Genomic DNA, 17,522 nt, shown 5'->3' on the forward strand with positions numbered 1-17,522 from the left:
GTGCCTTACAATTGGGGCATCTGGGATTCAGTGGAACATGGCAGTTGTGTGGGGTTCACTTCTGTTTCAGGAGGGGTAGTATGGAGAAAGTGGCATTTTACAGATCTAACTTAAATCTGGTTATAAGGACAGGATAATTTTGTTTTTTTTTCCTTGAAAATCTTTCCAAGGGTAAGGCAGAAATGAAAGACCAGTGTAAAATATAAAACCTTTTACAAATTTCATATTACATCCTAAATGTTTTGTAGTGTTAAATAATAACTAATAGGCTGGATTCTCATTCCTCCTATACATTCTTCATTACAGCACTTACACCCTTGGAATTTTATCTGAATTACGCATTTCTTTCTAATGCGTAAGGATTCTTTTGTGGTTTCTCAATGATAACTAGCTAAACCACAACATGATAATAAAGTAAATTTTGTGGTAGTATTTTTCCTGAGAAAAAGGTTTAAGCAACAGTGAGAACCCTACATTTAACATCAGATTCATTTTATTTTCAGTATAGATGCTGTCACAATTGGGAGATTAAAAGGACGTGAGTCTGAGAAAAAAATCTAACCAGTCTTTCAAATCAGAACCAAAGCAAGTTCTCACATTGTCTGCTACCTAGTAGACCATTCTCTTGAAAGACTAAATTGCTGTTTCCTAAAAAGACTAAATAAGTATTTAAGGATTGCTTTATAACACGAATATCAAACATTTATTGCAGAATTTTTCAGCTTATTGAAATAAAAATATTTTTGAAGTTGAAACTCATAAATAAGCATGTTCCTATCAAAAATGATAAAATGGTCATTCTTGGTTGAAAAGGAGTATAAAATGTTTAAGAACTAAATAGGAATTATTACATACGCTTTGTTTTCCCTGAGGAGCAGTGAAGGTTTATTAAAACCAGCACTTGAGAAGCAGTATAATTTGCATGTGTATGAAACACAAGCTCTAATTTACTGTCAGTTCTCTTGAGAGATGTTGTAAGTTCATTTCATCTCAAGTTGGAAAGCTGGAGGCATTTGAGCAGTTTATTGGATTGAAAGCAGTTGTTTAATATGGTTTTTTACATATCTTGATCATAGTGATTTACCTTATTCACTTTTAATCATACCTGGCACTTGGCATTGTGTTACACCTGATGAGTGCCCTCAAGAAAAGTCAAAATATGAGAGGTAAACTTGATGGACACACTCAATAAAGAGTCCACCTACAAGATGGACACACTGAATAAAAATCAAAACACAGAAGGCAAAATAATTCTACTCATTTGTCACTAATAGTTGACTTTGGTCCAAACTGTCCCAGTGACTGAAAGGCTAGGGCTTATGGTTTAACCTCTAATCTAATTCTTGTGTTTTCTCTAAGGAGTAATGAATCCTAAACGTATATTTCATGCACCCAGTATTTATGTTCTGCCAACTAATATAAGTTGAAGGGGTTCCTTCAGAGTAGATTCTGTCAAACCGTGACTTCAGTTGAATATGTGCTGAATATTTTACCCAAACTTCCTTTCCTATTACTTTAAAGTTAAGCTTTCATCATAAGTAATTACATGCTTGATCTGAAAAATTGGCAAATGCATAAAAGAAGGAAAAAGACATCTTATCCAGAGTCCCAACAAAGTTCTTGAGTCCCAAATGATTTTGTTCAAAAATGTTTAGAGATTGCTATGTTGTCTTCTGGCCTTTAGTGTTGCAGGAGTGTCATCGGAGAGCAAACTGAAATTTGTTCTTTTGCAGGGGTTGTTTTTGCTTTTTGTGCAATGCCTGATGCTTGCAGAATTATATCTGCAAGCTATTAAAATGAGTATAATCACCCATTTGTTGGCATATTCAGTAAGAATCCACCTCTTGTATTCTCCGTATCTCTGTTTATGACTGGAATGTACATGTCATCTGACTAAAAGGGTGCACGGCCATGGGTCTGTGCATCCCCCTACCTCTCCCTCTCCCTTCCCCACACTCTCCTTTCCCCATCTTCCTTCTTCCATGTCTCCCCTCCCCTCCTCATCCTCTCTATCACCCGCCTTTCCCTTCCTCTTTTCTTGCTTCTCCCCTCTCCTTATCCCCCCCCCCTTTCCTTCTTTCTTTACTTTCCTTCCTCCTCCTCCCAATTTGAGATCCTGATTGGAGTGGGTCTAAGCTAGAACTGGAGAAAAAGAAGTGTAGAAAGAGTATAAACTCTTTAGAGATGATTTTTATCTAAAGACCACATAATAGATTGGAGGCTCCAGTAAGGTATAGAATTTGATGGAGTTGAAGCTCTTGAGGGAGTAATCGGGAAGACAGGAGGTTGTTGTCAGAGAGTGGGGTGCTTAGATTGGTTGATGGCAAGATCTAAGGGTAAGACAATGGAGGGGGGGATGAAATAAGGTGAAGGACATGGTCATTGGAGAAGAAGAGATGAGGAATATGACTCTAGGGTACTGGAATGATCAGCTACGTAGATAATGAAATCACCAGCTTGCATGTGTGTATGTGTGTGTGTGTATGTGTCTGTATGTCTGTGAGAGGAAGAATATAAAATCGTCAAAGGATGAGAAGTGGTCCAGAGGTCAGCAGACAGTGGGGGGGTGGGGGAGGATGTTGGGTATATAATAGGATACTTCAGGAGCTGGAGGTGTTTATTAAGAAGGGGGAGAGAGTGATCTGGGAAGGCAAAGAAGACACCTCTCTCACCTTCAGGCCCTGTCTATAAGAGACAATAAGATTTTCTTACTAGGATAATAAAGTAAGGAAAAGTTCATAAGAGAAGTTTAGGACTGGAGAGGATTTACTGGAGGCTGATCACGTATTCCAGAGGGCAGGTGCGTGAGTCTGTGAGTTAGATTTGGATCAGAACTGTATAGAGATGACCTTGGTAGAGGAAGCGATTGTCATGAGCAGGAATATAGGGTCTGATGGAACTGACTGAGATGGGCTCTAAGACACTTTATGGGATTTGGGTGGACTAGACAGTGGTAGACTCTTGCCAGAACTCAGAGCACAGACGTCAATTGAGAACCTGCAATAGTAGTCCAAGTGCCTTCTTGTAGCATCTCTGATACAGCATCGAGGCAAGAGAGTCAGAAGTGGCAGTACTGGGGAAATGCACGTTTCTCTGGACACCCCATGGCACTTCTGCTGCTGGTAGTGCTGAGGCTAGCTGAGGCACAGGGGCCTTTCCAGCATCCAGAGCTTAGTAAATTCCCTTCTCGCCCCTTTTTCATGGTGGTTTCAAAGCTGGTAGAGAAAGGAAATATGTCACCAGTTGTACCTGGTCATTTCTCAGGCCAGGGGAACATGATCCCGGCTCACATGCTCTACCCCTGAGCAGGGCTGGAGCACACACAAACCCCGTGAGCTGGAAGAGAGGAAAGAGCTTTCCTTGGAAAATTGACAAAGGGAAAGTGAATGGATGCTGGGCAGAGGCAATTAGGGTTTGCATATAGCTACCGGTATCAGTGACCCAAATAACTAGGTCATAAGCCAAGTAAGGGTTTCTCTCATCTGAAAGAAGGACAGGAGTAGGTGATCCAAAGCTGCTGTGATAGCTCATCGTCATCAGAGACCCAGGCTGCTTTTATTTTTTTGCTCTACCATCTTAGTGCATGAGACTTACCTTAAAGCATCCTATACTTATCCCGTAATGTGCTGGGGCCTATCCTTCATGTCTGTATTTTAGGACAGAGAAGGAAGAAGAGGGGAAGGCAAAAAAAAGTACTCGCTCAACTGAGACAGTCTCCACTTAGAAGCTTTTCCGAAAGTCCCATACAGATTTCGCGTATATGTCATGGGCTCTCATTCGTTGTGATGGAGGTGGGGAGTTGGTATCTTCTAGCTGTGCATATTACCACACTGAGTGAAACTGGGAGGAATGGTTATTGGGTGGGTAACAGTCTGTGCCATTGCAGCAGAAACAAACAAAACAGTGATAATGCACAAATCAAGATTAGCATCATGAACTAGGATTTGCAGTAAGCATCTGGGAAGAAAAGAGTGAAAAAGCTAAAAGGACCAGAACTGTGGCTAGAGCAGAATGCTGGAGTTCAGGACTGCAGAGGCCAAGCAGCTGTCAAGAGGCTGAGATCATTAAAAGGCCCAGGATATGCCCATGAGATCTGAAAACTGAACTGAACCTGAACTCTCTGTCCTGGAAAAGACCCCTTCCTTTTGTTAGAATGTAAGCCTGGAGAATCACAGCAACGGCCCAGCTGAGGGCTGCAGGTACCTCCCTTTGTCAGCCATCCCCAGTGTCCAGCCATGATCGTCCATATAGGGCCAGACTCCTTAAACACCTTAAGTTTCCCACCTGTAGGCAGAGGTGAAACACAGTGATGTTGTTTAGGCAATGCGTTTGATAAAACATAGGTTTTTTCATCATCCCATACTAACTCAAAAAATAATGGTGTGTTATTTACTGTTTGTAATGTGTAGGCATTGTTATCTTTGTCCTCAGTGAGTGGAATATGATCTAACTGTTTTCATTTCACGTAGTGAGAACGTGCCCTCGTCTCCGCCAACCCAAACATGGCCGCCTCAGCTGTTCTACCGTGGAGATGTCCTACAGGACAGTGTGTTTGGTCACCTGTGATGAAGGGTACAGACTAGAAGGAAGTGCTAGGCTTACCTGCCAAGTAAACGCCCAGTGGGATGTTCTAGAACCCCGGTGTGTGGGTAAGTTCTTAGAAGACATGGTACCTTGGATGGGTCACTTCTCTTGCTCTCTGGTTTCTCCTGTTTTCTGTGAAGACCTAGCACTAAAAACTGACTTATGATGGGTATAAATACACATGCATATGTATAGGTACATGGCACTATAGATATAGGAACAATTATTTGGTCTTATTCCCCTCCACTGGTAAAAAGACTTCTCACCACAATCCAGTTTTCTGAATCCCTAAGGTTTACAGCTTCAAATGGTAATGATTTTTGTTTTAATTGGGACAGATTTGGATAGTTTTTTTTTTCTTCTTTTTTTAAAGAATAAGCAGTCAATTTTATTGGGCTCAGACTAGGAATCCATGGGTCTTGAGGACCTCTGTGAATTTGTCCGTTTTCTTCTCTATGTTCTTTTCGGCCTGCTTCTGTAGCCTCAAGGGCTGCTTCTTTTTCCGGTAATGGATCTTAGCCTTCTCCTTTCTCTTCTCCTCCAAGGTGACTGTTACTCCCTGGTACTACCAACCAACCTCATGAGCCAGGCGCCCTAAGTAGGCAGACTTTCGAGTAGGCTTCAGACGCACAACCTTGAGGGCAGCTGCAACCACCATCCACTTTTTCTGTTAGAGAAGGAGAAGGGCTTAAGAGACCTTGTCATAGGGTGGCGGGATCCCATCAAACACCTTGAGGTGGTCCAGAGTGGCCTGGCCTCGCTAGGTCTTGTGGGGCAGGATGCCTTGCACTGTCTGCCAGGAGATGCGGCTGAGGGCTCGGAAGTGATAGGGCCTGAGGGAGGGGTTCGTATTCATCTGCTTGTGGAGGAAGGCCAGGTACTTCAACTTGTGTCTGTAGAAATTGCCAGAAATGTTTATGCCCTCACAGCGCACGACCACCACCTTCTGGCCCAGAAGCACCTGCTTGGCCACGATGGCCACCAGGCGGCCCAGGAGATGGCCTCGGCCACCAAGCACCAGGACCTGCCCCTCCGCCATCTCTGGCAGCCGCCTGGGAAAGCTGGATAGATTGTTTTTTTTAAAGCTGTGGGGCTTCCTAGGTGGCGCAGTGGTTGAGAATCCACCTGTCAATGCAGAGGACCCAGGTTCAATCCCTGCTCCAGGAAGATCCCACATGCCACGGAGCAGCTACGCCTGTGCACCAAAAAAAATAAAATAAAATAAAGCAAATGCTGTATAATTCCCTCAATTTTTAAAACACAGTTTACCTTTACTGTGTTGATGAAAGGACAAAATTATGAACCACTGAATGTTAAGATGGGGGCATAAAATTCTATTTTATCAGAAGGTTTTCTGCCTTGTGGTTCAGGAAGAGTTGTGACATCTCATGTCTGAGATTGGGTCCAAAATGAATAAACTCGGTAGCTCTTCCAGTTTGCTGCATCTTATACACTGTTAACACGTTAACAATGGTAATAATAATGACGATGATGAAATGATGGTAGCCTCCATTCAGTGAGCACTTATTGTGTGTCAGATACAATATACCTGGGAGTGCGAACAGGTATGTCATTAAATAACCAACTTCCAAAATAGGAAGAACTATATGTAGGGAATAAACTGAGGCATTCCAGGATCTTAGATGGCAAAACTAAGTACTAAGTACAATTCTTTTTAAATTAATTTACAGGTTTATTCTAGTATAATCTAGTATTGGATCCAGGGCTGCTAATAAGGGAGGGTGTCACCAGAAAGGATATTGGGTTTTGCAGAGAGACTCAGTAACAGTCCTAGAGTTGACCCTCGTTGTGCAGGCTCAGAAAACTTATAGGGGGTATTAAAATAACAATAATAAAAATAACACGTAAAGTTTATTAACAGTGAGATACCTGTCATGACTACTGAAAGACATAGGTCTGACAGGCAGTATATTTCCCTGGTGGCAGAAACTACAGGAATTCCCAAACCACAAACAGACTTAGTTGGTATAAAACCAAAACAAAGGGAATTAGCTTCTCCAGATAGTTCACAGAATTAAATGAAGATGATGGATCTATCCACCATAAAAAGGCAGCTTTGGCAATGGAACATTAAATCTCAATAAATCCCTTTAGTTGAAACATTGCCTCCCCAGGTTAGAATTTGATTCTAGATATTAATGTTTCCTCCTGAGAATCATCTTTTCCACTGTCTTCGTGGCGGGGCGGCTTTTCTTGTGAGGGATCCAGTGTTGAGGCCCAAAAGGGATAGGATATGGGGATATATGTTTAGATATAGTTGATTCACTGTTGTACAGCAGAAACTAACACGATACTGTAAAGCACTTATATTCCAACAAAGATGAAAAAAGTTTTTTAAAAAAGCTAATGCATTTAATAAGGTTTCTCTGGAGTTATTCTTTAAAGAATTTAATTCTTAAGTTTAACTTAAATTTTAAAAATTCTTTAAACTTTAAGAATTCTCTTTAAAATTGTTGTGCACATCTCTGTAATGACAAAGTGTGTGTCAGTCTTGGTAGATTTGAAGTATAACTATCAAAAGGAAATTATATCCTTATTTACGATGTATTGGGGAACAACTCACTGTAGCCTCCAAATTCTGACAATAACCATAATTACTATGAAATTTTCCACTTAAAAATTGATAAACATGAGTGAAAAGTGTATTGAAGAATAGACAGTTGCAAAACAGGAAAATTTTGAACATGAGGTACGATGAAGGAGAACTTATTCTCACCATCATAAGACAGATTAGGAACCCACAGTAATTAAAACGCTACATTAATGGAAGAGGATACACAGAACAATGGAAGCAAACATGGCTCAGAAACAAACATTAGTTTGTAGAAGAATGTAATATTTAGTAATGGAACTTTTAGATATTAATAGGGGAGAGAAGCTTATCTAAAATTAGTTTTGACTTTCGCCTCATTTTTTAAAAATTCGCTAAATTAATTTAACTAATTAAATGAGGCAAATTAAGGAATGAAATGTAAGAAAAAAATGGGAAAAATGGATTTTAGTGGAGAACTTCATAAAAATAAGAAGAAAAGGGCAATAGATTTGAATACATAAAGATTTAAATTTCTGTGCTTCAAATGAGTTCTTTTCATTATTAAACAGGAAGAATGAAAATAAATAAACATTGAATTCAAAAGCTAGGAAAAGAATGATTGCAAGAGAAGTTGAAAGAAGTATATAATAATAATAAAGTAATGGAAGATGAATTATAAAAGGAGATGGGATGCAGTAGGGTGGGTGGGAGGAAAATCTTTGAGTAAAGTAATAAAATGGATTTTAAAAAGAAAAAAGAAAAATGCAAAAATAGAATTTTTCCAAGAAGCTATAACAAAGGGCTATATGAGGTCTAAGGTTTTTAAAAGAATAATAAAACACCATAAAATATATTTATTATGCATGATTTTCCAAGAAAATGAAAATTATTGAATCAAGAAAAAGAAAAAATAGAAAAGCAAGTATATAGTTACCTGTGGGTAATTTACAAAGGAATGGAAATCTTATCAGAGCTTAATTACTCCTCCAAAAATGATTGAGGGATCAATGAAACTCTTTCAAACTTTTAAAAAGCAGTAATTCTCATACCATGTAATTTGGCCCAAATAGTGGAAAGTTAATCAGTTCATACTATTAAACTATTATTATTCTGTTGCCAACCTGACAGCTTTTACCAAGACAAAAAAAAAAAAAGAAAGAATAACTATGGCAGCAAATATACTGGCAGTCAACATTCAAAAGAATGTCTGCCGAAACAAGTAGAAGTTTATCTTAGGAATGTAAGGGTTTAAAATTAGATACTCTTTCAATGTAATACATTACTTCTTTATAATAAATGGGAAAAATTCATATGGTTGCTCAGTATAAGATAAAAATATATTATTATCATTTAAAACATTTTTATTAAATTCTAAGAAACTCATATTGACCACCAACATAATAAAAAAAGTCCATATTAAATCTGCATCCACTTATGGAAACAAATTAAACAGTCTTGTTAAATCTGGAAAAAGAAAAGAGTGCTAGAATCATTCATATTATTTAGTATTGTTCTCTAAGCTTTAGCTCTTTTAATAAATCATAAGATTAGAGCTTAGAGGATTCAAAATCATCATTTGTAAACTATGTGTCTACCTTCAAAATAGAATGAACTTGCTAAAAGACTGAGAGTTCATTAAAGTTGTAAGAATATCAAACAACTCTTCTATATAAGTGATAAACAGAACATATAGTGAAAAATCACATTCCAAAGAACTATAGAAAATATAAAATAACCTTAAACAAAAATGTGTGGAACCAGTATTACACAAACTACAAAATACAGACAAAAAGAACACTTTAATATTTTTATAAAATTTTATCAACATGTAAGTTCTCTCCAAATATGTGTATAGGTAAAATGTAGTGTCATTCAATAGCCCAAAAGGAATTTTCTTTTTTGCCCCCTTTTTGGAATTGGGATTGACTCCAGGATTCATTTGGAAGAACGTGCAGGTAAAACTCACTAAAATAATATTGGAAGGGAAGAGTAATAAAGACTAGTAAAAAGAAAGTAGCTCTACTGGGTTTAAAATATATACTAAAACTGCAGAAATGAAGAGTATGCAAGAATTGCCATCAGATCAATGCAATGGAATAGATTCCAAAACTTATGAGTTTCTTGTATTATTAAGGAAGCATCACAGTTCATTTGAGAAGATAAGATTTATTCAACCGATAATACAGGAAAATTGTCTAGCTCCTTGGGAAAAACAAAATGAAACAAAGTGAAATTCCTGTATGTCTTTAATACATACCAGACCAACGTAAATTCTTCATAGTTTTAAAAATATAAATTAAAACCACTAAAAGCTAGAGGAGAGTATACGTAAAATATGTAAGCAAATATTAACCCATCTCAGAATGTGTTAAGCACAAAAGCATTGGGAAAAGATTTTCCATTAGATTACACTGTATAAAAAGTAAAGACACTTTCATTCAAAATGCCATAAACAATAAGAAAAAGAATATTAACAGGGGATAAAATCTTCAACCATTATGACAGCCAAAAGGATAATTTTCTTAATTTATAAACAACCATCCCTAAATAAAGGGTGTAGAGTCTCATACAGTTGTTATATTTGAACCACAAACTTGGCTCTGATTTTCCTCCTGATCAAAGTGGAACAGGAAGTCTGGGCAGTCATGTGGTACATACCGTGCAAAAAGAAAGAACACCAATTTCTCAGGAAAAATTGCTTTTGTTGACAGAGAGGTTTGAAAGCAGTCATTTCAGGGAGGAGGCATGATTGTGGAATATTTTAGGAGCACACGGGTTCTGCACTTACCTCTTGGGTAACCTCAGGAAAGTTAACTATGAGAGTTATTATTATGCCCTAGCCCTCTTGTTTGTAAGTGGGAATAGTAACAATAGTCCTTACTGCATAGGGTTAAATGAGTCTATCCATGTAAAGCATTTAGAATAATGACTGGCACATGGTAAGCACTTGCTAAACAATAGCGATTATTGGGTGGGAAATACAGACTAAAGATGCTAGCAGTGCCCCCAGCTGAGTCACAGCTACAACAAACAAATGTGTATATGGGTTCGTGAACGCACACACGCACACACATCCTGTATTAAGTCCTGACCTGGTTTTCCATTCTATCTCCATTCTACCTAATTCATCTGCTGTTCTTCATCTATGCTGAAAATAATGTCATAGAGTCAAGGCCCTAATTATGACACAGTGATTCTAAGGAGAGTACAAAAACTTTTCTCATAATGCGCTTGCTTAAAGATGGCACCAAAAAGCTCATAAAATGGAGACTGATTGCTGAATTAACACTTACTCTATGAAAGATAGAATCTAGTTCACTGTTTTACACTTCAGATCCCCAAAGTAATATTCTGCAAACTGAATGAAGGGGCTCTAAGCAAATGATAAAAGTCACAGTCAGCATTAGAAGTCTTTCAAGGTTTTGATACACTGGCAAAATAACATGAGGTAGCTAAGAGAGATGGTTGAGCGTTATTTACGATACAGCATTTGTTCAGTGTCATGTACAGACATCATTTAGTGACTTATGTCAATCCCACGACAGACCTATTGTTTTTTTTTTGAGTAAAGCGAATCTGTGACATTTTCAATTTGTAGGAATGCAAATAACATTTTCTTACTCTCCTACAATAGAGCGCCACTGCTCCACCTTTCAGAAGCCCAAAGGTGTCATTGTGTCACCCCCCAACTGTGGCAAGCATCCAGCCAAACCTGGGACAATTTGTCAGCTAAGTTGCCGCCAAGGATTCATCTTATCGGGAGGCAGAGAAGAAGTGAGATGTGCCACCTCCGGGAAATGGAGTGCCAAAGTTCAGACAGCTGCTTGTAAAGGTAGGTCCACACATTTGGCCAGGTTAAAAACCAAATTCTATATAATGACACGTTGGTGCGGTGTGGGGCTGTCCCTCCTTGCAACTTTTGCTGCAAATCTATGGTAAAAGGTTAGATGTAACCCCAATACATGCTATGAAGATCTCTGTTTCAAAATGGTGCATTTACAAAATCCAATTACAATATAGTAGGAGGTAATAGAAGAAACAGAAAACTAAGGATGATATTAGAGCTGGAAATCAGGTAAGTTTTCCATTGGGAGTTGAAAATCTTTGGGGAATTTCTGGCTCCTATAAAGCAGGTGAGATTAAATTAATTAAAAAAAAAAAAAAAAACCAAGTCATCAGCTCTTTGAAACCTGCATCTCAGTACATTCACAAGAGAATATTGCCATCTTCCTAGCAACAAGAGCAGGCTGCTGTGAAAAGGAGGTATTGAGAGCAAGAAAGAGTTCTTATTAAAAATATAAATATCTCTAAGAGAAGGGCAAAGAAGTGGAGTGGATGTTGTTGAAAACAATATTAGTGATTTGAAGAAACAAAATGAGAATTCCTTCAGAATGGAGAGCTGATAAACAAGGAACTTGAATATCCCAATGGATCAAGCCCAAAAGATGGAAGTTAAGAGATACCCATGATATTATCTGCAAAGAGTGATAATTTTACTTCTTCTTTTCCAATTTGGATTCCTTTAATTTCTTTTTCTTCTCTGATTGCTGTGGCTAACACTTCCAAAACTATGTTGAATAACAGTGGTGAGAGTGGACACCCTTGTCTTGTTCCTGTTCTTAGAGGGAATTCTTCCAGTTTTTCTCCATTGAGAACAATGTTGGCTTTTGGTTTGTCATATATGGCTTTTATGATGTTGAGGTAATTTCCTTCTATGCCCATTTTCTGGAGAGCTTTTATCATAAATGGATGTTGAACTTTGTCAAAAGCTTTTTCTGCATCTATTGAAATGATCATATGGTTTTTATCCTTCAATTTGTTGATATGATGTATCACGTTGATTGATTTGCGTATGTTGAAGAATCCTTGCATCCCAGGGATAAACCCCACTTGATCGTGGTGTATGATTTTTTTAATGTGCTGTTGCAGTCTGTTAGCTAGTATTTTGTTGAGGATTTTTGCATCTATATTCATCAGTGATATTGGTCTGTAGTTTTCTTTTTTTGTGACATCTTTGCCTGGTTTTGGTATCAGGGTGATGGTAGCCTCATAGAATGAGTTTGGGAGTGCTCCGCCTTCTGCAATATTTTGGAAGAGTTTGAGAAGGATAGGTGTTAACTCTTCTTGAAATGTTTGATAGAATTCGCCTGTGAATCCATCTGGTCCTGGGCTTTTGTGTGTTGGGAGATTTTTAATCACTGCCTCAATTTCTGTACTTGTGATTGGTCTGTTCATGGTTTCTATTTCTTCCTGGTTCAGTCTTGGAAGATTGTATTTTTCTAAGAATGTATCCATTTCTTCCAGGTTATCCAATTGATTGGCATATAGTTGCTTGTAGTAGTCTCTCATGATGTTTTGTATTTCTGAGGTGTCCGTTGTGACTTCTCCTTTTTCATTTCTAATTCTGTTGATTTGCATCTTCTCCCTTTTTTTCTTGATGAGTCTGGCTAATGGTTTATCAATTTTGTTAATCTTCTCAAAGAACCAGCTTTTAGTTTTATTTATTTTTCTTATGGTTTCTTTCCTTTCTTTTTCATTTATTTCTGCTCTGATCTTTATGATTTCTTTCCTTCTGCTCCCTTTGGGGTTTCTTTGTTCTTCTTTCTGATACTATATATAGAAAACCCTAAAGACTCTACCAGAAAACTGCTAGCACTCATTGATGAGTTTAGTAAAGTAGCAGGATACAAAATTAATGCGCAGAAATCTCTTGCATTCCTATACACTAACAACGGAAGAGCAGAAAATGAAATTAAGGAAACTCTCCCATTCACCATTGCAACAAAAAGAATAAAATACCTAGGAATAAACCTGCCTAAGGAGGCAAAAGATCTGTATGCAGAAAACTTTAAGACATTGATGAAAGAAATCAAAGATGACATAAACAGATGGAGGGATATACCATGTTCCTGGATTGGAAGAATCAACATCGTGAAAATGACTGTACTACCCAAAGCAATTTACAGATTTAACGCAATCCCGATCAGATTACCAATGGCATTTTTCACAGAACTAGAGCAAGAAATCTTACGATTTGTATGGAAATGCAAAAGACCCCGAATAGCCAAAGCAATCTTGAGAAGGAAAAATGGAGTTGGTGGAATCAGGCTTCCTGACTTCAAACTATACTACAAGGCCATAGTGATCAAGACCGTATGGTACTGGCACAAAAATAGAAAGGAAGATCAATGGAACAGAATAGAGAACTCAGAAGTAAGCCCAAACACACATGGGCACCTTATCTTTGATAAAGGAGGCACGAGTATACAATGGAAAAAAGACAGCCTCTTCAATAAGTGGTGCTGGGAAAATTGGACAGCAACATGTAAAAGAATGAAATTAGAACACTTCCTAACACCATACACAAAAATAAACTCCAAATGGATTAAAGACCTACATATAAGGCCAGACACTATCAAACTCCTAGAGGAAAACATAGGCAGAACACTCTTTGACATCCATCAAAGCAACATCCTTTTTGACCCACCTCCTAGAATCATGGAAATAAAATCAAGAATAAACGAATGGGACCTCATGAAACTTAAAAACTTTTGCACAGCAAAAGAAACCATAAACAAGACTAAAAGGCAACCCTCAGAATGGGAAAAAATAATTGCCTATGAAACAATGGACAAAGGATTAACCTCCAAAATATACAAGCAGCTCATGCAGCTTCATACCAAAAAAGCAAATAACCCAATCCACAAATGGGCAGAAGACCTAAATAGACATTTCTCCAAAGAAGCCATACAGATGGCCAACACACACATGAAAAGATGCTCAACATCACTCATCATCAGAGAAATGCAAGTCAAAGCCACAATGAGGTATCACCTCACACCAATCAGAATGGCCATCATCACAAAGTCTGGAAACAACAAATGTTGGAGAGGGTGTGGAGAAAAGGGAACTCTCCTGCACTGTTGGTGGGACTGTAAGTTGGTACAGCCACTATGGAAAACAATTTGGAGGTTCCTTAAAAAACTACACATAGAACTACCATATGATCCAGTAATCCCACTCCTGGGCATATACCCAAAGAAAACCATAATCCCAAAAGAAACTTGTACCATAATGTTTATTGCAGCACTCTTTACAATAGCCAGGACATGGAAGCAACCGAAATGCCCATCAACAAATGAATGGATACAGAAGATGTGGCATATATATACAATGGAATATTACTCAGCTATAAAAAGGGATGAGATGGAGCTATATGTAATGAGGTGGATAGAACTACAATCTGTCATACAGAGTGAAGCAAGTCAGAAAGAGAAAGACAAATATTGTATGCTAACTCACATATACGGAATCTAAAAATGGTACTGATGAACTCAGTGACAAGAACAGGGAAGCAGATACAGGGAATGGACTGGAGAACTCGAGGTATGGGAGGGGGCGGGGGGTGAAGGGGAAACTGAGAAGAAGCAGGAGAGTAGTACAGACATATATATACTACCAACTGTAAAATAGTCAGTGGGAAGTTGTTGTATAACAAAGGGAGTCCAACTCGAGGATGGAAGATGCTTTAGAGGACTGGGGCAGGGAGGGTGGGGGGGAATCGAGGGGGGGGCGTCAAGGAAGGGAGGGAATATGGGGATATATGTATAAAAACAGTTGATTGAACCTGGTGTACCCCCCCCAAAAAATAAAATAAAATAATAATAAAAAAAAAAAAAAAAGGAAAAAAGAGATACCCATGATAGATCGAGAAACCCCAATGCCTTTTAGTAGGGAGTTCCAGAAGCAGAGAGAGGAAAAGAGATGGAGGAGAAGAATTTTCCTACCAGTTTCCCTGAGCTACAGAAAAGCTTGAACTTTTAGATCAAAAATAGCCTCTGACCGACCTTGTCGTTTATCTGTTGTACATAAAAGTAGTGTGTATCTGTTAATCCCAAGCTCCTAATTTGTCCCTCCCCCACCGCAACAACAAGGTCCTACTGCATAGCTCAGGGAACTATATTCAATATTTTGTAATAACCTATAATGGAAAAGAATCTGAAAAAGAAAATATATATGTTTGTTTACCTGAATCACTTTGCTGTACACCTGAAACTAACACAGCATTGTAAATCAACTATACTTCAATAAAAACTAAAGTACCATTACCAGAGGAAAAGAGTTTATTGATCCATATTCAAGTAAATAGTGAAAAATGTGAGTCAAAAAAAAAAACAGTCTCTGAGTGTTGGGCAGGCATACTTTCACTGTTCCTGGTGAAATTTCTAAGGTCCAAGTTAAGGAGAAAATCTGAAGTTTCCAGAGAGAAAAGAGAAATTTCACAAAGGAAACAAGGATCAGACTCACACTACACTTCTCATTTACAGCTCTAAATGCCAGAAGGAAATGTAGCAGTGTCCTAAGAGTATGGAGGGAAAGTAGATATAAACTTTAAATTCCAAACCCATTCAAGCTATTATTCAAGAGTAAAGGAAGAATAAAATACTTCTTTAGATTTTAAGAGGCAATATGCTAATACACCTTTGTGGGGAAAACTTCTCTAAGTATCAGCCCCTCTGAGAAAAAGAAAACATAAATTGAATAAAACTTTATAAGAAACAAGGTGAGACAGATTAGATCAATTCAGATATATTCAGCTGCAAGTTATGGAAGACCACATTTAACATAAGAGGGATTATTATATCACAAGAACTTAGCTCTACAGTGACTGATGTGGCTATGTCGAATGTTACCGCATCTAATTCAGTATCTGTACTGCGAAGTGTCACACTGCAAAAAATATCATTGGCTTTAATTTACTGTTTGTTTTGACAGGACATTTTAGCACACTAATTAATTCTACTTGACAGCCTTGTTTTCAAGCGCAGTTCCTGCCACAGTCAACATTCATTTTTTTCTGTTTCTTTCTTCATTTTGTTCCAAAAATATTTAGCAAGTCTAGTATTATATTCCAGGTACTGTATAATGCAATGGGATGAGAGATATCTTGGCATTCAAAGAACTTAAATTCTTTGGGGGGAGAAAATTCAGTATCAAAATGGCAAGATGAATTATGATTAGGAAGGGAGGAGGGCCGTGGGAAAATTGTGGAGTGAGCATCTAAAATGGACCAGTGGCGTCAGAGAAGCTTCCTGAGGGAGCTTGTGTCTAAGCTAAGAATTAAAGGACAAGTAGAAGTTACCTGGGTAAAGGGGGAAGAGAGCTTTGATTCAGGCAAATAAAAGAACATAGACAAAGGCCCAGGTATAAAAAGGACCATGGCACTCTCGTGGAACTAAGAGTATTCGATGTGGAGACTGAGTTCTGATAGAGGATCTGTAAAAGATGAGGCTAAGAGGGGAGCAGGTACCAGTTCAGGAGGGGCTTCATAAGCCATGCTGAGATACATTATCCTGAAGGCAGTTGCAAATTCTGAATCAGTCAGGAATTGGGATGTTGAAAGCAAGTCACAGAGTGTTAATATTTTTTTACCTGTCTCTTAAATGACTTAGAATTACACATCAACATATTAACTGATTTGTATATTTTCTGAATCAGATGTGGAAGCTCCTCAGATCAACTGTCCTGCAGACATAGAGGCTGAGACTCAGGAACAGCAAGACTCGGCTAATATCACTTGGCAGATCCCAACAGCTAAAGACAACTCTGGGGAAAAGGTAACATTTGAGCAAATATTTGCATCCTTTTTCAAATGGACTCTAAATACACTGCAGATATGTGTGCTATTGAAAACTTAGCAATACTCTAATGATGGTATGCTCTCTGGCTATACGTTACTCATAAATGTCAATGCCCACCTGGTAGAAGAATGATCAGCCTTGAGTTTTTCATTAGTAATCTCAGATGACTATCTTTAAAAATGGAAACATTTCATTCCGCGAACTTGTTGTATTGTGTATCCTCTAAGATTACTTGGCTAAGAATTCTTTGCCCCTTACTAGGCTCTGAAGATCTTTTAAGAAAAAGAAAGATGGGGAATCAGTCTTAGTTCCTATTTATAAACATATCTTTTAAAATATGATCGTGAAACGATTGCATATTGACCAGTCTGTAGAAGATAACAGCATTTCTTACTCAGCTTTTTTAAAACCAGCATTATTCAAAACACAGTGTTTTAGTATTCTATATACAGTAGCTTGAGATAATTACCCGTCAGATGCTAGGAAAGGAATTAGGAATTTAGCACCCTCTTAAATCTATACTTTTAGTGTTCGCATACATGAAGATGCCCTTAAATAGTATATAGTTTTCACACCCGCATGTAAATATGTACGTCGGTTGTGCCATTCCAGGACATGTGTCATTCAAGGACTCACACACAAACACACACAGTATGTTCTGATAATTGTGTTGAATATACTTAACAATAAAGATAACTTTTTAAAAGTGTATTATTAAATATAGCCGTCACTCTGTATATTAT

At 38.0% G+C, this 17,522-nt stretch overlaps 1 protein-coding gene and 1 pseudogene across 1 annotated transcript in view; one reads left to right on the forward strand and one right to left on the reverse strand.

Annotated features, from left to right (window-relative positions):
- The window catches only part of SVEP1 (sushi, von Willebrand factor type A, EGF and pentraxin domain containing 1), a 200,802-nt gene that overhangs the window by 84,135 nt on the left and 99,145 nt on the right, over window positions 1-17,522 (forward strand). The window contains exons 6-8 of the mRNA XM_057722390.1: window positions 4,470-4,649; window positions 10,773-10,970; window positions 16,637-16,755. Of these exons, the coding sequence (XP_057578373.1) occupies window positions 4,470-4,649; window positions 10,773-10,970; window positions 16,637-16,755 (497 nt within the window). The remainder of the gene's footprint in view (window positions 1-4,469; window positions 4,650-10,772; window positions 10,971-16,636; window positions 16,756-17,522) is intronic.
- Window positions 4,982-5,629, reverse strand: LOC130845336 (60S ribosomal protein L13a-like; annotated as a pseudogene).

This window comes from Hippopotamus amphibius, chromosome 2 (assembly GCF_030028045.1).
Source record: "Hippopotamus amphibius kiboko isolate mHipAmp2 chromosome 2, mHipAmp2.hap2, whole genome shotgun sequence".
Lineage (NCBI taxonomy): Eukaryota > Metazoa > Chordata > Mammalia > Artiodactyla > Hippopotamidae > Hippopotamus > Hippopotamus amphibius.